The sequence below is a fragment of the Paroedura picta genome, chromosome 14 (assembly GCF_049243985.1).
Source record: "Paroedura picta isolate Pp20150507F chromosome 14, Ppicta_v3.0, whole genome shotgun sequence".
In the NCBI taxonomy this organism is placed as follows: Eukaryota; Metazoa; Chordata; class Lepidosauria; order Squamata; family Gekkonidae; genus Paroedura; species Paroedura picta.
This window is the reverse complement of record NC_135382.1, coordinates 23,012,719-23,038,948: the sequence shown is the minus strand read 5'-3', so window position 1 is coordinate 23,038,948 and position 26,230 is coordinate 23,012,719. Positions and strand designations below refer to the sequence as shown.

At 45.5% G+C, this 26,230-nt stretch overlaps 2 protein-coding genes across 3 annotated transcripts; one reads left to right on the top strand and one right to left on the bottom strand.

The window, feature by feature from the left end:
• Positions 1-1,962: 1,962 nt before the first annotated feature.
• COQ9 (coenzyme Q9) lies at positions 1,963-14,098 on the bottom strand. The gene is made up of 9 exons (XM_077310225.1): positions 13,945-14,098; positions 12,237-12,408; positions 11,908-12,043; positions 11,173-11,315; positions 10,562-10,646; positions 9,324-9,428; positions 4,445-4,600; positions 3,517-3,570; positions 1,963-2,113 (listed from the first exon to the last, which is right to left on the bottom strand). Exons 1-9 carry the CDS (start codon positions 14,000-14,002, stop codon positions 2,078-2,080), a joined length of 945 nt encoding a protein of 314 aa, XP_077166340.1. The 5' UTR covers positions 14,003-14,098; the 3' UTR covers positions 1,963-2,077.
• CIAPIN1 (cytokine induced apoptosis inhibitor 1) lies at positions 14,090-25,615 on the top strand. 2 transcript variants are annotated; one of them, XM_077310223.1, is made up of 9 exons: positions 14,090-14,268; positions 17,174-17,343; positions 18,065-18,217; positions 19,229-19,305; positions 19,574-19,742; positions 22,342-22,415; positions 23,374-23,489; positions 24,715-24,787; positions 25,061-25,615. In XM_077310223.1, exons 2-9 carry the CDS (start codon positions 17,187-17,189, stop codon positions 25,169-25,171), a joined length of 930 nt encoding a protein of 309 aa, XP_077166338.1. In that variant the 5' UTR covers positions 14,090-14,268; positions 17,174-17,186; the 3' UTR covers positions 25,172-25,615. The 2 variants fall into 2 exon arrangements, with proteins under 2 accessions (XP_077166338.1, XP_077166339.1); XM_077310224.1 differs by having other exon boundaries at positions 14,155-14,297.
• The last annotated feature ends 615 nt before the right edge of the window (positions 25,616-26,230 follow it).

The following is a 26,230-nucleotide window of genomic DNA, read 5'->3' as shown; positions in this document are numbered from 1 at the left end:
GATAGTGAACCACTTAATCAGATCTCGGAAGGCAAGCAGGATCAGTTGGGATGGGAGAGCCCCAAGGAAGTCCAGGGTTGCTAGGCAGAGAGCTGGCCAGGATAAAGGATCTCTGAGTATCTCTTGTCCTGAAACCGTAGAGAGAGTTCTAAATCAGCTATGATCTGATGGCATTCTCCACCATCTGACCCTGTTCTAAACAGAGGATGCTGGCCCCCCAGGCCAAAGAAACCTTGATTCTGCAAAGGGAACAGTCTTTTGACTAAGCTTCCCCATACCTTTGAGCCAAAGGCCAATATATATATTGTTTAAATCCAGGGAAGAAGAATAGATCATAGCGAAGGACTAGACCATCAGCAAATATTAAGTTGGAAAAGCAACCACTGATGTAAATGCCACTTTGAAAACGGTTTTAATCTGGAGGCCATTTTGGTCGTTTTATGACGATTAAAAGAAGAGATAAGACATTTCTTTCTGTTTGTATTTGTTAAATTCTTTAAATGTTAATTATAGCCTAGGGTAGGTTCTTTTTTTCTGTTATCAGAGCCCAATGCTTGCCAAGACACACGCCGCTCCCTTTAGGGCCACGGCGTGGCAGGAGGGCGGGTGCATGCATGCGTGTACTTTTCACTGCGCACAAGAGTTCCTATCCACAAACAAAAAAAGTACAAGATGTCAGTCATCCTCTTGAGGAAAAGCAACACACTTCATTTTTAATGGTCAGAAGAATAAATCCTCATGCCCATGATCAACACTGAAGGCTGGTGGGGAGATCAGCACACATGCTGTTCTGCAGGACAAGTCAAAGCGAATGGGATTCAGCGCGCAAGAACCAGGTACATCATTAAGGTCGACAGTATCCTGATTGGTACCTCCGTTTGCTCATCCAGGTGCCAGGAAAGGGAAAAAACAAGACACACCTCAATGTAGAGGTAAAGGTATCCCCTGTGCAATCACTGGGTCATGTCTGACTCTTGAAGTGACGCCCTCTAGCGTTTTCATAGCAGACTCAATACGGGGTGGTTTGCCAGTATCTTCCCCAGTTATTACCGTTTACCCCCCAGCAAGCTGGGTACTCATTTTACCGACCTCGGAAGGATGGAAGGCTGAGTCAACCTTGAGCCGGCTACTGGGACTGAACTCCCAGCCTCATGGGCAGAGCTTCAGACTGCATGTCTGCTGCCTTACCACTGTGCCACAAGAGGCTCTACACCTCAATATACGGGCATGTCATTCTGAATCTTAATTTTTTCGACCATTTCTATTCTGCCTTGGAGAACTGGACAAATTTATGGCTCTGTGGCTGATGGGGAAGGCTTGGGCCTCCGTGCCCTCTGTGACCATTCTGGGGAAACGCCACATTCTTTGGTATATATTCTTTGTTCTTGCCGGCAGCATGTTTATCTTGGAGCATGAACTGCAGCACCAGCTCCTTGCTGACAACACACCCAAAGTACTCTCAGCATAGAGTAGCCGTGAGCTACTGTGGAGGGAACTGTTTCAATGTTCTATTTTACACAAGCACTTATAAGCAATTTGCAGGCACGTCAGCATCCAGGAATAGAGAGAATCCCACGTTGACAAAGAGCGTCGACCGTCCTCATAAATGAGGAGCCTTTAGTGGGCTGGTCTTTGAGTTCACAATTACTGTCGCTGTGGATGCCAGCAAAAAAAAACTGGGGGCAAAAAGAACCTAATGTCTTACCAAGCAGCACCAGCACAGTCAGGGAAGAAAAAACAAACTTTGCATAGCACAAGAAGACTAGTTCTCATCCTTTCCAAAGATGCTAATGGCACAAACACAGGGTCTCCTGGAGAGAGTGAAAATCAGAAATTCTCATTCGCATTATCATCAATTTTCTATAAAATGGAGCCTGCGCATCATTTTTTTGTTGGCATCAAAAGGAAAGACTCATTCTGGCATGACATACATGGCCCAGAAAATGTAGGTCCAAACCAGGATGGTGAACTGCGTTGTGTGTTTTAATAGCACTACAAGACGTGTGACAGTTTAGCGTTCTTGTGATAAGATTTCTGCATGCCGTCCCATGATGGGTCTTCTGCCAGCACTTCCGCTTCATCGACGCTGGTTCAGTCCTGTGAGATTCTTTATCTGCAGAGCATGCAAAAAAAACAGGTAGCACTTTGGACCATGAGAGGGGGAAAAATCACATGCCACAAACGTGCTGTATGGGACTCTGCTGCTGCTCGTGAGAAGTCTGAACCCAAGACTCTCCGTAATGCAGGCTGTCAGTTCTCTAGTTGCCTTCAGCCTGCATCCATGGTAACCTCGAATGTTCCTAGAAGGGCATCAGGGATTTCTCGATGAGAAGATCGAGAGAGTCAGGAAAGTTTCCCCGAAATATCTTCCTAACAACACACAGGGCATGGTGTTTTTTTTGTTTTGTTTTACATCATAGCCCTTTTCATGTGCTACAGAGAATGACAAACATACACCCCGCACATTATGTGCATGCATCTGCTGGTACGGGAAAGCCAGCATGCGTTCACTTTACTAATGAAACCAGGGACCCACTGAGGGTTTAAACCAGGGGTAGTCAACCTGTGGTCCTCCAGATGTCTATGGACTACAATTCCCATGAGCCCGACAGCAAACGCTGGCAGGGGCTCATGGGGGTTGTAGTCCATGGACATCTAGAGGACCACAGGTTGACTACCCCTGGTTTAAACCACACTTTCAGCAAAAAGATTAAATATGATGATTCATTGTATTTCTAAAAAAAACCCACCAAATGTATGCTGTCCACAGATTGTACATGTATTTACTGTGTGAATAGGGTTGAAATTCACACAAGGTGACAGACAGATCCCATGGGGGGGCGAGGGCTGCTATCCTAGGTACACTGTGCCCAAAATGTGCAGTGTGCAGGATTCTGCTGAACAAAAATACCCTAGAATAACCCCCCCCCCAAAAAAAAACCCCAAAGCTTTGAAAGCCATTAACTCAGAGGAAGGGCAACTGGTATCAACGGATATGGGGAAGTATTCCCAGCACCTTTCTGCTCGATCAGCAAAGCCATTTAACAAAACTCTATGTTGGATTTGAAGTGTTTTCTCCATATTTGCCACGTAGAAGCCCTCTCTTATAGTGATCACTGCCTCATTGTACTAACTGAGCAAAAATTATTGGTGACAGAATATTGACTGTCACTGAGGTTAGCCCACTACGCAGGCCTAGAGAGCCACTGTGGTTAGAGTGTCAGACCAGGATCTGGAGACCCAGGTTCGAATCTCCACTCTGCCATGGAAGCTTCCTGGATGACCTTGGGCCATTTGCTCTCTCTTAGTCTAGCATACCTCACAAGGTTGTTGTGAGGGTGAAAATGGAACAGCAGAAAACAATGTACTTTGTATCCCTTCTGGGGAGAAAGATGGGCTATAAAAGAAGTAAACTGACAACAGAGGTTCAGCATCAAAAAGAAGAGGTGGATGAGAAGGACAAACAGCCAGCTCCTGTAGGAGAGCTGATGAAATCCTCCTTTTGACATTACTTACAGTCACAGCAGCACCCATGAGGCCCTGGACAAGCGCCGCTCCTGTTGCCTGCACCTAGGAAACAAGCACACAGCTGAGTTCAGAAAGGGCACTGCAATGGCATCTTGAAGTGGATCTCAAGAGGCAGCACAGCATCCTTCAGACATGCAACAGGACAGCCCTGGAGCGAGCCATGGGGAAGTTAAACTTGCTCAGGAATCTCCAGGAAGGTTTCCTTAGCAAATGTAATGAAGCCTTCCTGCTACTGCTTTAAATGTGCGTTTGCTGTACAACTGCATCTTATTCTTTTACATCTTGTAAGCTTTCCCCAAGGGCCATTTTAACTTAATGGTGAGTTAAGTATCTTATCAAATGTTCATTTCTTTAGATGTGTGCCGCCTTGCATATGGCTGGTGAGAGAAGTGCTTTCATTCAGGGGCTTGAAAATGTTAGATGCCAGAAATGAAAATAATATAGAGTACGAGACAGTAAACTACCGGCACTGTTACTGCACGAGCGGTTAAATTGACTGACATTTGAAATTCAAAAGGAACAAAATTTGTAGGTGAGCATGGCTGAAGCAACAGCTCATGTTAACAACACAAGAATGCATCTCTCCATGAATTGTGAGTTACTACCTCACCTGCTTCACAAGAGCCTCTTGTGGCGCAGAGTGGTAAGGCAGCCATCTGAAAGCTTTGCCCATGAGGCTGGGAGTTTGATCCCAGCAGCCGGCTCAAGGTTGACTCAGCCTTCCATCCTTCCAAGGTTGGTAAAATGAGTACCCAGCTTGCTTGCTGGGAGGTAAATGGTAATGACTGGGGAAGGCACTGGCAAACCACCCCGTATTGAGTCTGCCATGAAAACGCTAGAGGGCGCCCCCCCAAGGGTCAGACATGACTCAGGGCTTGCACAGGGGATACCTTTACCTTTACCTTTTTAACCTCACCTGCTTAGCTGTGTGACCCATGTTCATGGCATCGGCCACTCGTTTTTCTAGGAAAGCCCAGGTATCCTCAAAGTCAGGGGAGGTGTCCTGAAGCATTACCAGCTCTGTGGTGTTGTAAATGCCAGCCAGGACTGCCCGGCGAGTATACCAACTGAACTGCAAAGGGAGGAAGCGAGAGACCAATGTTACGCCAGCACCAAATTTAAGATTTCACCACTGAATCATGAGCTACACATACGTGAGATAATCCCTCTAGTTAGCAAGAGGCCCAGCACATGATCAAATTTTTATGCTAATGTAGCACAAATTTCAAAGCAAAAGCTATAAACTCTGCAATCTGTAAAAACAGACAAAGTAAGCATGTCACTTTGTAATATATACATATATAAAGTTAGAGTGGTTTCTCAGTGGAACAGGCTTCTTCGGGAGGTGGTGGGTTCTCCATCTTTGGAAAATTTTAAACAGTGGCTGGATAGTCATCTGACAGAGAGGCTGATTCTGTGAAGGCTCAGGGGGGTGAAAGGTTACAGTAGATGAGCAATAGGATTGAGAGTGTCCTGCATTGTGTGGGGGGTTGGACTAGATGACCCATGAGATACCTTCCAACTCTGATGTGTATGTATTGCAAAGTGACTTGCTTACACACACACACACACGCACAACACATTATATATTGTATATATTCATTCTCCTTTTGTTACTAATAGAGAAGAGAGCACTATGCAGGCATGAAAGCCGACTTTCGAAATTAAAAAAGACATAAGTAAGAAAAGTACTATGTTTTTTTGCACCACTGTGGAAGTTCTTTGCACCTAAGCGACGTAGCTTAAAAACACTCCAAAAACCTGGATGACTGGGGGTGGGGAGCCACCCTTGACTCTTGGGGGCATCTTTAACGCTGACCAAAAACAATCCCTCTCACCCTCCTCTGGCATTCAGAACTTAAGGGCTGACTCTTTTTTCTTTTTTCTTTTTTGGAGGGTTTTTTTTGCTACATTCCTGTACCCGATATTAATTTCTGCACTTGTGATTCTACATGAGAAATATATATAGCACAAGAAATAGTACATCCAGTAAGTGAAATGACAGATGTTATGAAAAGAAGCTCAATAACAAAAAGAGAGAGAGACAGTAAACCGGAACAAGCTATGCAGTAGCTTGGGGATTTCTCCTACAACACTTCTTAAATCAGCAAAAGCAAAAACTGTTGCATTAGCGGTTGTCATTTTTGTGAACCATCTCTGCTTTTATCTTTGTATCTATATGGTTGGTGCAGAGGAAGAAAAACTGTAAACAGGAAATCCAAAAGGCCATGAGATGCTAGAGGTACAGTCTGACATTTTGAGACTAGGCTCACATCGCCTGCAAGCATCATGGATGGAGTCTTTCAGAGCCACTAGCTACCGATGGCCAAGACTTCATGCCCCCGAATCAGCTCGTTCACAAAATGTACATGCCCGATAAAACTGCCAAGTGCCACAGGACTCAGTCCTACCTGCTGCCACTCCGAAAATAATTTGCTGCCTACATTTTACATTAGAACAGGCCCCTGAAGGTTACCTCAATATCAATCCTGTAGCCGATATTCATACATTAAATGCAGCAACAGCAATGAAACATCAAAGAAGACACCACCCAGTGTTTCTTTGAATAAGTCCTGAAGCCGTGGGATACGCAGCCGTTTTGTTTTCATCCAAAGCCTTTGTGCACATGCGCATTTTCTGGGTGAGAGGGTTCCCAGCACTGACAATAAGGTAAAGGTAACCCCTCTGCAAGCACCGGGTCATGTCTGACCCTTGGGGTGACACCCTCAAGCGTTTTCTTGGCAGACTCAATACGGGGTGGTTTGCCAGTGTCTTCCCCAGTCATTACCATTTACCCCCCAGCAAGCTGGGTACTCATTTTACCAACCTCGGAAGGATGGAAGGCTGAGTCAACCTTGAGCCGGCTGCTGGGATTGAACTCCCAACCTCATGGGCAGAGCTTTCAGACTGCATGTCTGCTGCCTTACCACTCTGCACCACAAGAGGCTCTTAGCACTGACAATGCGCATGTACAAAAAGCCTTCTGATTAAAACTAAACGGCTGCTTATTACACAGCTCCAGTGTGTCAGCTGAAACTATACAGAGAAACTCAGAAGTATTTTTGGGCTGTAGCTCATATGGTATCAGGCGAATACCCAGCTGTGCTCCCAGATGTTGTGAATCATTGCGCTGTCGCACTCTGAGGTTTCAAGTGGAATTGGAAGGAAACAAGGCATAGTTATATCGGATACAAGAGGTTCCTTAGTAAATCTAAACTCCGGGCAAGCATGTCCTTTGTTTCGACAAATCTAACTCTGAACCATAGGATGAGCGAGGAAGTAGCTTTCTCTCTGGATCAACGTCTTTCAGAAGTATGCCAGCTTAACAAGAACTAATGACTGAAACTCTGCCTTGCATAACACAGTCGTTTACCAATCACCTTTTCATTCAGATGACCAGAACGGCAAGAATCTTAAAGGTACGCTTTACATCAGAAAGGTACGCTTTCTGTGAGAGAAACAAATCTTGCTGACATTACGTGCACACACACAGGCATCTATCATGTGAGTGCTGTTCTGTGTAACAAATGGAATCAGCTTCAACTTCTCAAATATCTATGTCGAAAGGTGTGAAAGTTAGGACCAGGGGCTGTAGCTTGGTGGTGAGCTTCAGCTTTGTATGCATAAGGTCCCAGGTTCAATCCTCTGCACCTCCAGCCAAAAGCACAGTCAGTTAGCAGGTGATGTCGAAGACCTCTGTTTCAGACCCGGGAGAGCTGCTGCCAATCAGTGTGGGCAATACCAATGATCTGACTCTGCATAAGGCAGCTTGCATTTCCCCCCACAGTCTCTGGGACAGCAGGGAAAAAAGTAAACTCAGAATCCATGGCTGATTCTTAAAAGCACGTCCACAATTTGCAAACTCTTTTTTGTTTCCCGGAGTGAGATCTCCATCTTTTATTTGGCTTCCTAGTTTATTTCTTTAATTTTCCCGTGTGCTGCTTAATTTTTTTTCCTTCCTCTGCTGCGGCTGCTATTTTATTTGTGCACAAGTTTATTAAAGCCATTTGTTAGAAAAACAAAAGCATTTCCTACCCCTGCTCGTGTGTATAATGGATCAAGTAATTCATTAATGACTTTAATGAAGATATAATTTACTTTGCCTTTTATGTTGCGTCAGAAAGATGACGGCTCTTATAAGTCCTGGGTATTTTTAGGCAACTGCTTCGGAATGGCTTTCAAATGGCTCTTTTTATTTCCTGCCAGCCTGGCTGGGGGCGGAAAAGCCCGAGCAACACGGCTGAGATTTGAGCTGGAGAAAGCCCATCTCTGTGTCACTTCAAATGTTTAAAAACATCCCTGAGACTTCCCTAAAAAGAAAACAACTTTATAATTAAAAAGCCTAATGCAATATGAGCTGGGTTTTCTTTTCTTTTCTTTTTTTTGCAGCCAGCTTTAAATATATCTCCTTCTAAACGCACCGTTTCATTTGGATGGTTTTTATTTTGGATTATTATTGCTGTTTTTTAATGGCTTTTTAAATAGATGCTTTATGGCACGCCACTCTGGGTATGTTCACAAAGAAAGGCAACACATAAATAAGGCTGGCAGATAACTAGCTCGGCATTATCAAATGCGGCCACTACGTTGACTTGCAATGGAACATCGAGCTCGGTGGCTTGTACTGTTGGAGGCTCACCGCCCGTTACAAAAAGAAGCCAGTTTTCCAGTCCGTGTGGGATCAGCACAGGCATAGACAATAAACCCTACAGGGTGGAGCAAGGGTGCTGCACAGGAACATGGCAGGACAGGTGCTTCTTCAGGCCTGTGGCCTCGACATAGGGACACCATTCTACATACGAGGCCTGAAGGTCTCCTGGAATTACGACTGAGCTCCAGACTACAGAGATCAGTTCCCCTGGAGGGAACGGCAGCTTCAGAGGGTGGACTATGGAATACCATGCGGTCGAGGAAGATAGACGCTCTAGAGCAGGCTTTCTCAACAGGTTTCGTGAAACCCTGGGTTTTTTTTCCGATGACCCTGGAAGGGTTACTCTGATTGGGTGGGAGTTACATAAATGTTGACCTGCCTTCCCGAAATGGCCAGTGATGGGCCTAGAGGGAAAGGTGAAAGGCCCTGGTCAATAAAACCCTTGCAGACTGTGGCTCGTCACACTTGGTAGTGGCTGGAGTCCAGGGAGGTAAGTACTCTCATTTTAACTTAACTGCGTGGGGGGAGAGAATGGCAGGGGGAAATAGAGTGGTGGATGCCTGCCCCAGGCCTGTTCCCAGCCCAACAGAGTAGGCTGCTGGGTCATTTCTGGCATGGGGGGGGGGGGCAACAGAGCGTAGGAGTACCTTGGTAATGTTACTTCTGGTGACATGTGACTTCTGGGGGCGTGACAGGGAGGTGTGGCCTCCAACACCACTTCTAGGTTTTCTCAACGGCTAAGAGCGCTGAGAGAACCATGACTGGCCCAGCTGGCTACGTGTGAAGGAGTGGGAAATCAGACCCGGTTCTCCAGAATGGAGAATGCTAATTCTGTCAACTTAAGCAGATTGTATGTGAGTGGACAGAAGGGATTGTGTAGGCACTTGGCTCTCGTGGCCATTTCCTGCATGGGGTTGGACTGGATGACCCAGGAGGTCCCTTCCAACTTTATAATTCTATAATGCAATGTTAAACTTCCAGGTATATTTTGGGGAAACCTCAAATTTAGTAAATAAAAGCCAGTCAGTGCCTCAGCTGTGTAATTCGCTCAGCTGTCTTCTTCCATGCAACACAACATGCTTTCAGCTTTCCCTGTTGCTACCCAGTTTTTAAAAGACAACATCTGTGCAAAGCTGGAACTTACATCAGTGGATTGGTCCCCTGCGTAATGCCACATGTCATCCACCATGCTTGTGAGGAGGTTCAGGCTGGCTGGGATATTGTGCGGCAACAATAACACGCTGATTGCCTGCAGAGAACCAAAAGCCACAGGAATGAATGAGGCATGATCTCCATGTTTAGGAAAAACCTCTGCAACCCAGTGCTAGGAGGCAGCTATGAGGAGGAGAGGCCTTGGCCTTTATGCCCTGCTTGGAGCTCCAGAGCAACTAGCTGGTCACTGTGCAAAACAGGACACCAGACTAGGTGAACCACTGGTCTGATCCAGAAGGACACTTCCTATGTTCTTATGAGATACTCTGAGCCCACGATCCTATTTGATTCAGGTGGTTTCCATGCTTCCTTTCCACACAGCCTGCTTGAGGCAGCTCAGGAAACAAACATAATTAAGAACATGAACATTTGATAAGTTGTTAACATCTAATGCACTGTTAAAATGCCAGGGAGTCTCATAACACACTTAAAGGCAAAGAACATTAGGGAAAGTGTATTGACCATTAAAAATATCTTTATTTTTTAAAGATATTTAAAATATCTTTAAAACACCACGCTTTAAAAACTAATCCATCTCTGTTCTGTCTGCACCCTAGCTCCATTGGCCTTTCTGTGGATAACTATTCAGAGATCATAGTGGGAAGGTCTCTTAAAGTGCAAGGAGTAGCTGGCATAACTGCAGGGGGGAATAAGATGGGAGAACCATCAGTATTAGATGATGTTACAGAGGAGGAGTAACGTGCCCTCCTCAAAATGGATACGACACCCTTATATATATATATTCCTAATAAAAGGTGTATGTGGGAGGGGGCGGGCACACACTAGTGTCAAGTGTCCTCAAAGCCAGTCCGCAGAGGCATAAAAATAAAAGCAAGAACCTCCAGGCAACTGCTTTGCAAGGTTTTTGCAGCAAACATATGCATGTGTTAGATTCCTAAAGGGATGCATTTAACCATATCATAGCATTACAACTTGGAACCAAGCTACTTTGGGCATTTTGTAGGTTGCAGTAATTTATATTTCAAGAGTTGGACAGGACAGTATCGGGAGCGCCCACTTTCCCAACAGAAGGGGATGCTGAGAAACCATGTTCATTGTTAACACCGAGTCCATCCACAGCAGTGAGAGGTGTCTTACTACATGCAGCAGTTTTGATAAGTCATGAATGCAAACAACAGCTCTACGGCAAGAAATATGCTAATCTTGTACCTGAGGCCATTTCTCGATATATGGAATCAGCATCCGCAGTCTAGCTTCTACAGCATCCTTTAAAAACTGGTCTGTCTTCTTCTTCCTTTAAGAAATAGGGGGGGGGACATTTACGGTAATTTGGCTGTGACCCCTACCCCTCAATCAAGTTCAGTAATTCAGAAGCACAAGGAAAGCTATCACCACGACGATCCCAATTAGGACAAAATTCCAAGATGCATTTTTTAATCTCCTTCGATATTGGTAAAGCTAATAACACAGGGCCCAGCAACCTTCTCTAATTAAAAGCCAAACTATGCCAACATTCAGAGCAAAAGCTCAACAAAGAGTCAGTAAAAGAAAGACCATTTGCATAACTGAGAATGCACAACCTTACTGATAACTGATGAATTTGTGCAACAATCCATACCGTTTTTACAGCCAAAGTTTTGGATCTTGCTTATTAGCAGTGGTATGCCTGGGATCTCATCATATATACAAGAGTGCTTGTTTCAGTGCACTGGTATATATCTGTGCATGAACAGATTTCATTTCCTTTTCCCCCTTAAGAGCCCTAAGTGGCTGGATTCTGTTGGGACGCGTGACCTTCCCATGGTTTGGGTGCTACTTACTCTGCCTGACCCAGCTGCACCAGCTTGTGCTGCTCCTCCAGAAGTTCAGAGAGCTGGGAATTGCACTGGGACACAAAGTGCAGGACCAGTTCACTGGCGTCGTTCTGAAACAGCCCTGCTGCGGCAACAGAGAGACCCAGTGACTAAAAGAAGGAAGGGAGACAGTTTGAGTCCTCTCTCGATAGCTTTTCTGAACGAAGTGTGCCCTTTTGATCTAGCAATTCAAACGAAACTCTCATTCAGATGGCCACTCTGGCTTCCTGGTCTTCCCAAATCCCAGTTTAAATCCATTGTCACTGTTCTTATCAGTTCATTTCATTCTCTGCCTGGGTTTTTTAAAACTGTTTTTCTCTATTGTTTTACATTAAGCATAACCTCAATGCATAGATATCAGTAGGACTTTCAGTAAACCTGCCTGGAATTGCACTGTAACTTATTTTATGATGTTTTAGCACATGCAAGGATTTACTAAGAAGGTAATGAACACACTTAAAAATATTGAGGATCAACACACTAAAAGATCATCTGCATCAAAATAAATATAATAAATAAATAAATAAATAATGTGACCCTGGGAATTGTTGTTCGGCAAGAATGTGGGTTGGGTTAAAGTTTCCCACCAAAAATTCACAAGTCACCATAATAGAATTGTACCAAATCCGTTCTCGTACGAACTCTTTGGCACTTAAAGATGCCCCCATGGCCTTCTGGGAAATCAGCCTTCTTAAGGTGTACCTTGGCACCTTCAGCAATGGCATCTGTAGTCCAGCCGTGAGTTGGAACAAACTCCAGAGCTGCTGTCAGGATCCGAAGCTGCAGCTGTTCCTCGCTCTCATAGCCTTCTGATTCTTCACCACCCTGATCAGTGTAACTAGGAGGAGGAAGGGGGAAAGGAAACCAAGCAGATGCTGGCATCAAAATCAAGGCAAGGAATAAACCAAGCAGACACATGCATCAAAGGGGCTTGCTGAACAACATAACCCCATGCCTGAGCTTCAAAGGATTATACTGGAACTGGCTGTTGGTTCGTGAAAAGAGAGACCTTACAGAGCTATGCAGGTTACCTGGGGCGTGAATGCTGAGGCTCATGATCATGTGATTCTCCCCCTGGCTGAGACTCTGAAGGCTGCTGGGTGGAAGACTGTGGGGGCTGCTGTTTCGGCTCATCCAAAGCTCTCCTCCAGACAGTGGCAGCATGGAAGGCACACTGGGATGGGTACAGCTGGCGTCTGATGACTGAAATACAGACCAGTTCAGTAAGACAAATTATCACGTGTGGCACTATGTGATTATTGGCTGCGTTCGCTGGGGGACTGCCATATACTGTTTGATCATTATCTTCATTATACAGGAACCAGTTTGTCCACAGGGCCTTGAAGGTGAAAGAAAATGGGATGTGTCCATGGCACATTGCAACTTTCTATTTATGTTATTTGTTTTTATACTTATATCCCGCCCCTCGCCTGGGTCACAGGGTGGCTCACAACATCAATTAAACAATCTATAGGTCTGGATAAAAACATACTTTAAACCATACTAAATTGTGATCTATTAAACAGTACTTTAATTTAGGCATCAGCATAAAAATGTAGCCGTTTGGTACCCAACAACCAGCACCACAGATTGCTGTTGAAAAAAAAAACAGGGGGCACTACTAAAAGATGGTAGGAGAGGGGCCTCGACAGACGTCAGCTTCCAGCAGGCAAGACAAACCCAGGAGCAAGACTTCATGTGTTGGACTATACTGTTTTCTGTGATGATTCCCTCACTCATGTCTGTCTGCAAGCAATGATCCTGCATGTGTGAGGGCCTAACCACATATTATGCTGCTCATAATGAGTCCGCCTAGTACCCTTTCAAGTAGATGCACTGAGAGGGTCCAGCCAAGACCCTAAAGTTTGAGGGGCCTGATTCAAAGTGGGACTGAGGTGCATGGGGAGATGGTGCATAAGCCTCACTCCCACGCCCTCTTCCACACCTGAAACCACTCCCAGAAGTGCTATTTGCACTACTGGGGAAACTGGGAGCACATTTAGAACATTTTAATGCTGCCTCTCCAGAAACCCACCTGAAGCAACTGCTAATTTAAATCCAGCATTAAAAATAGAGCATCTAGTCCACTTGTACATGCAAGTTATCCCAATAGGGCTAAGAGCAGATCCCTGGAGACATTTCAGGACAGGAAAGTGGTCATGGCAGAGGGTTTGGGCCTCCTTTGATCGTGCAATATGTGAATGGATCCCACCACATTGGGGGATCTAGGCTTCAACTGGAAACTTGCAACATACCCCTTCAGGGAAGGACTGGAGGCTGATCCAAAAACAGTGCTAGGCTCTGACTGTGCACATGCTCAGAAACACTCTTGCCTGTTGGTATGTCTCAGCACACAAAACGGATAGAAAGTGGAGGTGGGCGGAGTTTTGGAGTCACAGAAATACCACCCAGGTCCATCCCGCTAAAAAAACAAGTATCGCCCCAACACGCCCCAGCATATGCTTAATATGCTAATCCATGCAAATAAGTCCCTGCCAATTCTCTTCAACGGCAGCGGGCAAGGCAAGGCAAGGGTCCTCCCATCAACCACGGCTGCCTGCTCACACTCATTAGGCTAATTTATGCAAATGAGCCCCTGCCGCCTCTTGTCCTTCACCTCACCTTTCCCCCTTAACTTCCCTCGGCCAGAGCTTTCCCTCTTCTACGGCTCATTCCCAGCGCAAGGGCAGGGGCGGGCGGCCACCTCCCGGCGCCTTATCCCCTACCGGAGAGCCTCACCTGCCGGGCACCGCAGCAGCCCCCAACCCGCTCGCCTCAGGCTCGCCGCGGCCGCCATCTTTAGTGTGGGCAAAGCGGCCGCGGGAAACGCCTCAGCGCTCCTCGCCGGCCGCCGCCGCCATGTTGGAGGCGGGTTGGCGTCGCCCTTGACGGAGTCGCCATCTTCGGAGCGGGCCGGCAGCCGCGAGCCAAGGCCGCCTCCATTTTTACGCCGGGCAAAGCGGGACGGGAGAGGTCGCGTGGAGGCCGCTGGGCGGGGACCGAGAGGCGGAAAAGGGCCGGCTCGAGGGGCGAGGAAGCGGACGGCGAGCTGTGCGGTGCGAGGTGAGGCTGGAAGGCGGAGAGGGCCGCGGGTACGTGAGGGGCCGCCCGACCCCTTCCTTCATTTTCTCCCCAGCGGGCTTGCGGCGAGGTGTTGGCCGCTCCGAGGGAAGCGACGGTCGCCCTTGTCGCGGCAAACGACGCGGAGGCAGCGTGGAGAAGAGCAGCGGCCTCTGATCTGGAGAGCCCGGTCGGATTCCCCGCTCCTCCAGCTGGGTGACCTTGGGCCGGTCGAGGTTCTGTTAGAGCTGTTCTTTCAGCAGTTCTGTCAGAGCTCTCTCGGCCTCACCTACCTCACGGGCATGGGTAATGGGGAGAGGCAGGGGAGGCGATCACCAAGTCATGGATGACCGTGTGGAGGCCCTGGTAGTTTAACAAGTAGCTCACAGACCAGCCAGAGATTAAAAGGGCACCCTGAGCCACTGACGCATTAAGGAATCCGGGAAATAATGGCCTTTTTGGCCCTGGCCTGGTGGGACACTCTGCTGAGAGAGACACTGCTGTTCCGCCAGGCCTATGGTCAAGGCCAGGGGTAGTCAAACTGGGGCCCTCCAGATGTCCATGGACTACAATTCCCATGAGCCCCTGCCAGTGGACTACAATGGGAATTGTAGTCCATGGACATCTGGAGGGCCGCAGTTTGACTACCCCTGGTCAAGGGACTAACAGACCGCCGAGAAATGCTGGCTTCACTGCCAGAAACTGAGGGAAGATCTGCCTTCTAGGGACCTAACCCCCCCTGGCCCCAATCTAAGTTGGGGGTGACTGAAATACAAATGGTTTCTTGAATATTTACATCTTTTATACTTTATCGATTGCATTTTATTACCTGCTCTGAGCGTTCAGAGAGGGCAGGCTATTAAAATAAAGATTTGTTTTATTTATTGTTATCAAGGAATACCATAAGGGGACTCATGTAGCTATTTAAAGCTTAAAAATAAAATTAAGGTTCAGGTTTTGAATGGCTGCAGCCATATTTGTTGATGCTGCTCTGTATGAGTCACTTTCATGCATAACGCCAAGGTAGACTTCAAGAGTTAGTCCTCCGCCCTGTTTGCGCGAAGGAGCTTTGCTCCTCAGGTTCAGCAGCATGGTTTCACGATCATAAGGCGAGGCAGGATGCTTAGTACAAGCTCTGTCCAGATGTTGCATGGGATAAAGAGAGCTGGTAGGGAGAACTTTTTCTCTCCCTAAGGCTAAAATTCTGGGATTGATTGATTGGCAATAAATTTTGAACAGAAATAAATAAATGCTTCTTTACTTAAGGAGTATTTTAGATGTGGAATTCACTGCTAGTGGATGTAGTGATGGTCACTGGCATAAATGGATTTAGAAAGAGATTTAATGGATTCATGGAGGAGAGGTCCATCAGTGGCTATGCTTCCTATCACATTCAAAGCTCTGCCAGTGCAGTATCAGCAAAGGCTGATGTGCCCTGTTTGTTTGGCCCTCTTATGCTAGTATTGTATAGAAAAGCAAAATGCTTTGGGCCAGATTCTTGTTTAGAAGAAGAGTTGTTTTTTTTATATGCTGCTTTTCTCCACCAGAAGGAGATTCAGTGGCTTCCAATTGCCTTCCCTTTCCCCACAAAAGACACCCTGTAAGGAAGGTGAGGCTGAGAGAGCTCTGGCAGGACTGCTCGGTCAGAACAGCACTATAAGGACTGTGATTAGCCCAAGGCCACCACAGATTAGAAGTAGGTGCTCCTAATTACTACATCAAACTGATAGGCCCTAATTGGCTTCAGACCTGTGGCTTTCCTCCATAGCAGAAAACCTCAGTAGAAATGGAATACCCTCTCCATCTATCTGTATTGGAAACCTGTTAGTTGACCAGAGCCCCCATAGCAGTTCTCATCATCTGCAAATCCAGTTTTGTTAAAAGCCCTTTCCATTTGGAGAAGGGGCCATCCTTCTGAACCAGGAGTAGACACAGCACCTTTATCTGCCTCCCTCTTTCTTCTAGTACTCTCACATGGGGCAGTTGGTCTTACTGCAAAATTTAATATATGTACTTTGTTTCATAATTCTATACAGTTGCCTGCTAACACTTTTGAGATTGCTCTGGTTTCATTAGATGTTTAAGATTTCTGTATTGGTGTAGTTCAGACCTGACCGTTCAGAAATTCTTTATCTTTTGGAAAGACGGCATGTTTCTCCAGAGATCGGTGGTGTCAATGTGTGCAGCTGAGATAAGAGAAATGCTCCAGTTCTTGGCACACCAAAAACTTAGTACTGTAGCTGAAAATGCATTTCCTAATTTTGAAAGCCCTGGTTGGGAAAATAAATTCTTCTCACCCGTGCATCCTAAATTTAGAAAACAAAAACAAGAGCCAGCTTGATACAGTGGTTAATAGCAGCGGTTTCTAGTCTGGAGAACCGGGTTTGATTCCCCACTCCCCCATATGCAGCCAGCTGGGTGACCTTGGGCTAGTCACAGTCCTGTTGGAGCTGTTCTCACAGCAGTTTGTCTCAGAGCTCGCTCAGCTTAATTTGCATCGCAGGGTGTCTGTTATGGCGAGAGATAAGGAAGGTGATTGTAAGCCATTTTGAGGCTCCTTAAGGCAGGGATAGTCAACCTGTGGTCCTCCAGATGTCCATGGACTACAATTCCCATGAGCCCCTGCCAGCGTTTGCTAGCAGGGGCTCATGGAAATTGTAGTCCGTGAACATCTGGAAGACCACAGGTTGACTACCCCTGCCTTAAGGTAGGGATGCACTTCTCCATATGCATGCACATTTCTTCAGGAATATTAAAGGTGCCACTGGACTCAAATTTCATTCTATTAATAGTGAAGCCTAATGAGGATGACTCCAGAAAGGAGCCTTGCAAGTGAATATATATTTTCAGAGTCTAGCTTCTGCCAAATGTTCTCTGCTTTTGTCATCAGTTGTTCTGTTTCTTTCAGGTCTATCTTAGGTATGGCACAGCACAAGATCTCTACTGGCCAGCAAGTGGCTGTGGTTTGGGATAGCCACTCCTCCACTGAGGCACTTCAGAATTTTGTAAAGGACATTCAGGCTGCTGTTGGTGTGGAAGGTCATGTATCTGTAGAAAATCTCAACCAACTTCTCCAATGTAAGGCCTGAGAATTATTCATTTTGTGTCGGATAGACATGAGTTAGACACTGTGGAACGTTCTGCTGAGGGAAGAGTGGATAATGTTCCTCATGTCACTGAGGAATTAATCATTTTAGCTGCTAAGCAGGACAGATTCTGGAGGTCTGTGGACTGGACTGGCCAGTCCCTCTGTAAAACAAGAGGATCTGCAGTCATAAGCACTGGTGGATCACTGGGTTCAACCCCATGTCTGAGATTGCAGCTGGAACAGTCTGTGCCGTGTGGCAGTTACATTTTGTTGTACAATGAGGATGGGACAAGAAAGGTCCATGGGAAGGTCCATGTTGCCATCCTTGGCTTACCTGCACATCATAATTCTGATTTTTGGCATAGATTTGCAGGAAGACAACCAGTCCATTGCATCTTACACTGGTGCAGAGAGTTCTCAGGCCACCTAATGGATATCTAGGTGGGATGGGTGGGGTAAAAATCAAAGAACTAACTAAATACAAAGAGGGCTGGGTTTTGCTTGATGTCAGCCTTAACACCATTTTAAAATGAGCTGCAGTGAATCTTTCAAGGAGAAGTCCTAGCGGTGTTTTCCCAATGTTTTGATTCCTGTGCCAGTTAGCAGCACTGTGCTGCCTCCTCAAATTTTTCTGTAATAGGCATAGGTAAGGAGAAAGAGCACTGAATGGATGTCTTCTGAACTGGGTATGTACACCTTTTATCTTCTCAGCATCCCACAGGGAGTCAAGGTTTGATACCGTCCTGTCAGGTCTCATACCCGGCAGTCTGACAGTGCATAGAGATGAAGTACTGGCGGAAATAGCTCGGATTGTCAAGCCTGGCGGCCGTGTCCTGTTGAAGGAGGTGGTGACAGCAGAAACAGGTATGGAGTTGAGTCTTCTTCTTGCTCTCACATGATGGGTATCAGAAAACTAGCTGAAGGAGAAATAAAAGAGCTGCTAGCGGATACTAGGCAACTTGAATTTGAAAATGTATTGACCATGCATTACATCAGTGCTGAATTGAAACTGATCTGCGGTAATGATCTGGTTGTCATAATAACTACCAGAAATTGTGCAGTCCATGTCAGGTTTACACAACTTTGAAGATGGTCCTCCTTGAAATTCATTGAGAGTCAAATATAAATGGAACTGAAATGACAGTCACTTGACCCTGATGGTTGAGACACAGCTCAGGGGTGAGTGTTGAGGCATGGGGTAGGTCACCAGTGTAATCAAAGAACTAGTTTTAAGTTCAACAGCAGCTAAGAATTGATGGTCAGATGAAAAGGTATTGCTAGTCCTGTGTTAATTAACATGCTGATTTAAGTGACAGTATAGACAAGCTCTTTCTGTGCTCAGGGTTTTTGGAGAGCTAGTGAGCCCACTACTTCTTGACCTGTCTCTTTAGCCAATTTCTAATCCTGGTCCTGTGGGACACAGCATTGGTAAGCAAGATACTCATGGTGATCTGCCTGATAACTGCTGGAGAGACTCTCAAGATTTTGCCTTTAGAGAGCAACAACATTTCCAAAGTATAAGCTTTTGAGTCTTGAAAATCTATACCGTATGGACATTTTGTTGGCCTTTAAGGTGCTACTGAACTTGAAACTTGCTCTTCTAGTGCAAACCAACATAGCTGACCACCTGAAACAGGCTTTATGTAGTTTGCAGTTGCTGGGAAATATTGAATTATGCTCATGAGTTCCTGTGAATTATTCTGTTTCCTTAACAGCTAGTAATCTCCTAGCAGTGCCTGAAGTAATTCAGCAGTATCTAAATGAAGGGCTGGCTCAAGTGTTCCATCTTTCTGAAATCCTGTTGGATTTTCAAGTTCAGTGTACCACACCCTCTTCTTAATTGTGGGCCTTTCTTTTTCCCTGTCCTTCATCCAGGTAATAACAGCAGGCTCAAGGCAATAACCAAGCTCCCCACAGCTCTGACACTCGCTGGACTGATAGAAGTAAGGGAGGTATGTGAAAGAAATCCACATTGCTTTTTGCAACACATTTTGGGTGGACATGTGTCAAATAAAAGTGATACCGAAATGCTTTACTTAGAATTGGAGATTAATTCTTAAAAAAAGAATCACAGTAGCTTTATTTCTGTTCAAGTTTTATCTCATGCTTTTTCAAGGATACCACAAGGTGGCCAACAGCATGTTTTAAAATCAGTAGTCATGTATTTAAAAGGCAAGCTGGATTTGAACCCTGAACAACTTGCTTTGTGTTGTGTTCCAGTTGCAGAAAGAACCTTTAACATCTGAACAAACACAGGCTATCCAAGAGGAGCTAGGGTCGCAGTGTAATGAACTCGTCTTTGTTGAGATAGAAGGCAAGAAGCCCGACTTTGAAGTGGGTTCTTCAAGTCAACTCAGACTTTCTTTTGTCAAGAAAACCATTCCATCTGGTAAGAGAGAAGCAGGTGGTGGTCTCCCTTCTTTGCAGTGTGGGCAAATGCATGCAAATGTAGAGATCAGCGTGGTGTAAAAGTTTCAAATGAGATCTGGGAAACCTAGTGTTGAAATTCTCATCATGTAATGGAGGTCACTGGGCAGCACTGGGAGAGAGAGAGAGTGGTGACTAAATTACAGTGTTGTTTTGAGGGTGGAATAAAAATAAAACAGATAAGGATCTCGACTTACTAGCTTCTTCAGTAGGATGCATAATAATAGCCTAGATGCTGCTGGAAAGGTGACCTGTGAAAGCATGATCCTTCATTCTCTCTAGTGCAGGGGTAGTCAAACTGCGGCCCTCCAGATGTCCATGGAGTACAATTCCCAGGAGCCCCTGCCATTCGCTGGCAGGGGCTTCTGGGAATTGTGGTCCATGGACATCTGGAGGGCCGCAGTTTGACTACCCCTGCTCTAGTGTATAACACAATGTTGCTCGTAGCCATGTGATGTTCAAAAGAATTGCCAGCATGACAATGACCAGCTTTATTTTTAAAAATCTAGTCGACACCTTGAGAGCATCTTCTGACCCATAGTGGCGCTTTGAGATGTGTGTGTGTTAAGGCTGCCTTTTGAAGCATACAGGAAGTAGGAAACTCCCAGAGGTGCAGAACTGACACGTCCCTTACATGTCAAATGAGAGTGGAACTCCTCTTTAACCTGTGCTGCTTATATATGTCCTTTTGGCTAAGGAGCAGAACCCAGGTGCAAGAGATGGGTAGAATTAGGTGGATTTTAAGGGTGTCAGGTGAAATGGGATTTTTCAGTGACTAGCACCAGAAGGCTGAGTCTGAAGCAAGTCTTCGTCAGTTGCATGAGAGTCTCTTGAGAGTGGTGGGATATAAATCCAAAAATGAATAAAAACTGTAATTGAGCTCACAGCCTGAAAAAAAGCTAGCATATTCTGATGGGCTAAAAGCTTGGACTATGCTGTGCTGAAATTGCAGAGGACTGCAATGTAGAGAATGCTTGAGCTACAGCCTTTGGCTTGGGGACTAAAACTATGCCATCTGTGCCAAACGAGCCGCAAGGGAGTGGCGGGATATAAATATAATAAAAATAATAATAATAATAATAATAATAATAATAATAATCTGGCATGGATTTCAAATATGTTAGCAAGATTTTCTTGTTTTCCTAAAAGCTGTATAGTGCCTAAAGACAAATTTATTTTTCTGATATCCTATTCAAATAAATTCTATATGTATTACAATTGTTTTCTTGCGCACACTAGCTCTGAAAACCCATGGGGTTCGGGATTGGACTCCTTGACAGAGTGACATTACTGGCAGTCTTATTTTTAGTCCTTTTCTTGATGCTTCTGGCATGCAGCTAGCCTTTGCTAGCACTGCCACAGATGGGAGTCGATGTTGCCATTAAGCTCCCCGCCACCGAGGTCCTTCCTCCTTATCTCTTGCAGTTTAAACCTCCTCAGCATCTATGCAAAGCTAGTGGAGATGCTGCAACGGGCATCACTTGATGCTTGGATTAACTGAGCCACATTTGCCCTGCTGTTGCCTACTCAGCTTATTTGGAAAGATCTTCTTGGAGCTGGTTTTATCTATCTTGTTTGTTGGGCTGTGTTCTCTAGTTGTTGAATTTATTTATTTATACATTTGGATTTATTCACCACCACTCCCAAAACCAGTCCAGCTCATGGCAGTTTACAATAAAAGAATAAAACCCCATAAAACAAGAATGACAGTAGTCCTTGATGGCAGGTAAGATAATCTATATCCCTACCCCAACCGCAGCCTATAACGCCAGAGCACAATGGTCCCCAATATCCACCATCATCCTCGGGAGAGGTGCCCTTTCCCAGTTGACCAGAGGCGATGCCTCTCTATAGAGTTCTGCAGGGGTCTACATAGGGAGGGACCCAATCTTCCAGGTCTGGCCTCAACCAACTGCCTGGTGGAAGAGCTCTGTCTTACAGGCCCTGTGGAACGTTGACAGCTTCGTCAGGGCCCTCAGCTCTTCCAGGAGCTCATTCCACAAGGTCAGGGCCAGGACTGAAAAGGCCCTGGCCTTGGTTGAGGCCAGGCATGCCTCCCGAGGGCTGGGGATAACCAGGAAATTCATACTCGCAGAGCGAAGAGCCCTGCAGGGGGCATAAGGAGACAAGCGGTCCCTTAGATAAGCAGGGCCCAGGCTGCGGATTGCCTTAAAGGTAAGAACCAAAACCTTGAACCTGATCCGGAAGCTAACTAGTAACCAGTGCAGCTGCCTCAGCATAGGCTGGACGTGGGCCCTCCAAGATGATCTCATGAGGGCCCTAGCAGCTGCATTCTGCACCAACTGCAATTTCTGGGTCAATGAGAGAATGATCTTGGGTGCACTACAATAAATGGTCCATAGTTACATTTGAAGAGCATATCTAAAGAGATTCTCTCTTAACAAGCACGTAGAACCACTTAGTTTCAGCACAGTAAAAGACCCCCTTTGTCCTTTTATTTTGTTGTTGTTGAAATTATATGAGTTGCATCATTTCGCTACTTGTTATTCCACACACACACACAAACACAAACAAATTGCTTCTTATTCTTTTGTGTTCAGAAAAGCGGGCTGTAGACCCCACGGCTGCCAAGCTCTGGACTCTTTCTGCCAATGATACAAATGATGAGGATCCAGTAAGTGTGGATGTAATTATTCATGTATGCTTTTATTTATAATCTCACTTGCTAAGACTCAATGTGGCTTTCAAAAATTATGCAACGCAATACAGACAGGGAAAGACGTGCTGTGAAATTGTGAAAAGACTGGGATCACAAAATTGGAATTCAGGGCAGTAACTGTAGAAGATGTGACATATAAACAGTGCAATAAACTGGATTACGGAAGTCAGAAAGCAGTGCAGTAAGGACAGGATAATACAATAAATGGTGCAATATACTGCCCTGTTCTCTGTACAATAGTGCCCTTGTGAATAATTCCCTTTTAGTGTAGCCCTGTTTCCCTTTATAAAAAAGGCCCTCCTGAACAATTCCGGTTTATATGTTTTGCGAGGGAAGACAGAAGAAAGAAGTCCCTTAATGCAAGGAAGACGTACATTCCAGATACGAGCTTACTGTTAAGAAGCCACAGGACCAGTACATGTAGAAAGTGAAAGTTCTGCTTGATCCCCATGAAATGGAAATGGTCATCATGTAGACCAGTGGTTCTCAACCTTCCTAATGCCTGCGACCCTTTAATACAGCGACCCTCATGGTGTGGTGACCCCCAACCATAAAATTATGCAGGTGTTCTTTCACAGAAATTAAACCAAAACTGGCCAATGGTGTGAAGATCCGTTGTTCACAATGGTATATAAATTGGTTTTTTTCCTGGGGTTTCTCAGTTCAGTTCTGCCGCTTGTCCCACCTTGCCGATCTCGCTCTTTTCTGCTGCTATAGACAGACGAACGCTCTATCTTGATCTACCCCGCAAGACTGTTGTGTGCATGGTGCCCCCCCAGCCAAGCTGCTTGCCCTGCCGCAACCCCTGTGAAAGGGTCGTTCAGCTCCCAAAGGGGCCCTGACCCCCAGGTTGAGAATCATTGATGTAGACACTAATATTTCAGTGTTATATCCTTAACTTCTTGGCTCTTAGGATCTCCTTGATTCAGATGAGCTGTTGGATTCTGAAGATTTGAAGAAACCAGATCCTGCTTCCCTGAAAGCCCCTTCCTGCAAGGAGTCTGGAAAGAGGAAAGCTTGCAAGAATTGGTGAGTCCCAAGGTCTAGAAGGATGCTAACCTACAGAATCTCTGGTCCTTCACAGACCCTGGAGGGGGGGGGGAGGTTGGTTTTTTGGAGTGAGATGACACTATTTAGAATAGTCCAGAGTGCTGGATGTTGAGCTGCACTTGTCTCTTAAGTGTAGGCGTTCATCCTCTCCCTTTTTAATTTTTATCTTGGTATTAATTTCTAGGATTAAGTGAATTGTGTCGGTTTCTGTATTAGGTGCCATCAAGTTGCTTCTAATTAATGTCAACGCTATGAATTAATGGCCTCCAACCATTCGATCATTAGCAACCTTGCTGAGGTATAGCAACCTGAAAGCCATGGCTTCCTTGATTGAGCCAGTCTATCTCACCTTAGGCTTTTCCCTGCTGCATTCAGCTCCTCCTAGCATGATTGTCTGTTCCAGTGAGGATTGTCTTCTCATGACATAAACAAAGTACAACAGAACTCTGTTTCATCATTCTAGCATATAGGAAAATAATCTCATGAAATAGAATTTCTTTAACATCCCTGTGCTTTAGTGTTGCAGGCCAGCTACATCTGTGATCAGCTCCTGGGTGCATTATTTTTAAAAGGTAGCAAAACACTTCAGCAGGGTATAGAAAAGGGTGCGGCCATGAAATAATCAGACTCATGCTTCAGCTCTTTAAATGTGGGGCGAAACTTTATTGCAATCATTGGGTCTTTCTTCAAAATAAATGTAGCAAAGGATCAGTTTGAATTAAGCATCTTCTAGATAAAGACCTCACAACAGCTCTGGATCCACTCTTGTTTACAATGAATGTGTGTATATCCTGTTTTAATCTATTCTTAAGAACCAGTATGGGCTCACTTGTGAAAAGCAGTACCTAAACATGGGGTTTAAATCTCACACTGATCTGTACAAGCACAGAATGTAATGTAAGAATGATTCAGTGTACATACAAAATCTGTGTGCAGATTGTATGTGCACTCATTGTAATGTGTACACAGTGCTCCGGTGAAGTAGGTTAGGCAGAGATGTTCAGTCACCTGATAATCACTCTCACTGAGTGGAGATTTGAATCCAGACCTCTCCACTCCTATTGCTATTTTTAGAAAGGCAGATCAGGAGCCAGTGGCCATCCCCAGAGTGTGAAGTGTATTCTGTACAAAGGTATCCATAGTAGTCCTGCATTGGAAGCTGCTGGGTAACCAGAGGACCAATATACTTTTATTCCTTCTGTAGTACGTGTGGCCTTGCTGAAGAGCTGGAGAAGGAGAAGAAGAATAACCTGAAGCCAAAATCTGCTTGTGGAAATGTAAGGATGTATATTCACTAAACTGTTCTTAGAGGCTTACAAAAAAAACCCACTCAGAAGTGTGTAGGCTTTAATGCCGGCTATTTAAGATTGTTACATATGATTGTGTATATTCGCTCCTTTTTACCTTGCCCTTTCTTCAAGGTACCTTTAAGACCAACAAAGATTTATTCATAAGTCAGTGCAAGCCCCTTTCTGCTGGAAAACCCATATAGCTGTGCTCTGCTTTGCCTCTGAAGCGACACTGATGCCGTTTCTATCTCCCCTCCTCAGTGTTACCTGGGGGATGCATTCCGCTGCGCCAGCTGCCCTTACGCAGGCATGCCAGCCTTTAAACCCGGAGAGAAGATCCTCCTGAATGAGAACAGCCTACACGATGCCTGAGAGGGGCCGTCCGTCGGCACACAGCTGCTGGGCAGTTTCCAGGCTCCTTGTTCTGCTGGCAAAACTCGGACACAGAAGGACTTCTCGGAGACAGTCTGACCACTGTGTGCTGAAAAGAACACTTGCATTTTGTACTAGCTTTCATGTAGCAGATACATCTTCAGTCTACAGTTATGGACTTTAGTAGTTCTTAACACCAGCACACTGGCCCTCATGATGTGCCCACTGGGCAACAGGGCTGTCTGGACTGGCAGTTGGCCTTGTCTTGACTCAAGACTATGCTGAGCTGCCATCCCAGGATTTTTTTTTAAATGCATGCCAGACGCAGAACTGCAAAAGGTGGTGAGGGAATGCTTGTGGGGTTATGTCCTCGCAATGTCTGACCTCACAATGTGTTCCCTCCTGCTGACACAAGAGAATCCAGAATTAAAAGTTGTGAACAGCTGTCTGTCCAGGAATCTTCCACCCTCCTGTTGTTGACCTTGTGGTTTCACTTTGGGAAACAGCTCCAAAAGCATATCTCAGCTTCTGTAGGACAAACAGTGCAGCCCTGTGCAGACTGACCTCTAGGATGAAAATAGGCAATGGTGTGAATGAAGAATGGCATTTTGTTCAAATATTCTTCATTTGCTCCATGGGCTCTTTGGCCTGTTTTTTCTCTGTGTGTCTAGTGCACCCCTTTGGTTTCCTCCAGACTTGCTCTGAATCAAATCCATTGAAATCACTGGACTTAGGCCAGGGTAATTCTCCATAGGATTTATGCTGTAAATAACCTCGATATTCATAATGATACGACACACCCCACCCATTAACTCAACCAAGATGGTGTTTGCCTCACACCGGTGGTGGTTGTGCCAATTAGCTGCTACTGCTGGGAGTTTCCTGCTACAGATAAGAGAAAAACGAAATCAGCAAGCCAAAATTCTAAGTCTCACAGCCACTCTTGTTTGGTGTATCATATAATTTCTGGGCAATCAGGACGGGCTCCTAGGTATATTTTTCCCCGTTTTCAAATACTTCTTCAATGATTGCCACTGCAGAGTCTGTAATCCATTTAAC

Coding starts and splice junctions, on each gene's coding strand:
- COQ9 (XM_077310225.1), bottom strand. CDS start 14,002: ATGGCGGCCGCGGCGAGCCTGAGGCGAGCGGGTTGGGGGCTGCTGCGG. Junction 12,409..13,944: donor GCTGCTGCGGTGCCCGGCAG/GTGAGGCTCTCC, acceptor TCTGTATTTCAG/TCATCAGACGCCAGCTGTAC. Junction 11,316..11,907: donor CCATTGCTGAAGGTGCCAAG/GTACACCTTAAG, acceptor TCCTTCTTTTAG/TCACTGGGTCTCTCTGTTGC.
- CIAPIN1 (XM_077310223.1), top strand. CDS start 17,187: ATGGCACAGCACAAGATCTCTACTGGCCAGCAAGTGGCTGTGGTTTGG. Junction 18,218..19,228: donor GGTGGTGACAGCAGAAACAG/GTATGGAGTTGA, acceptor TCCTTCATCCAG/GTAATAACAGCAGGCTCAAG. Junction 19,743..22,341: donor CAAGAAAACCATTCCATCTG/GTAAGAGAGAAG, acceptor TTTTGTGTTCAG/AAAAGCGGGCTGTAGACCCC.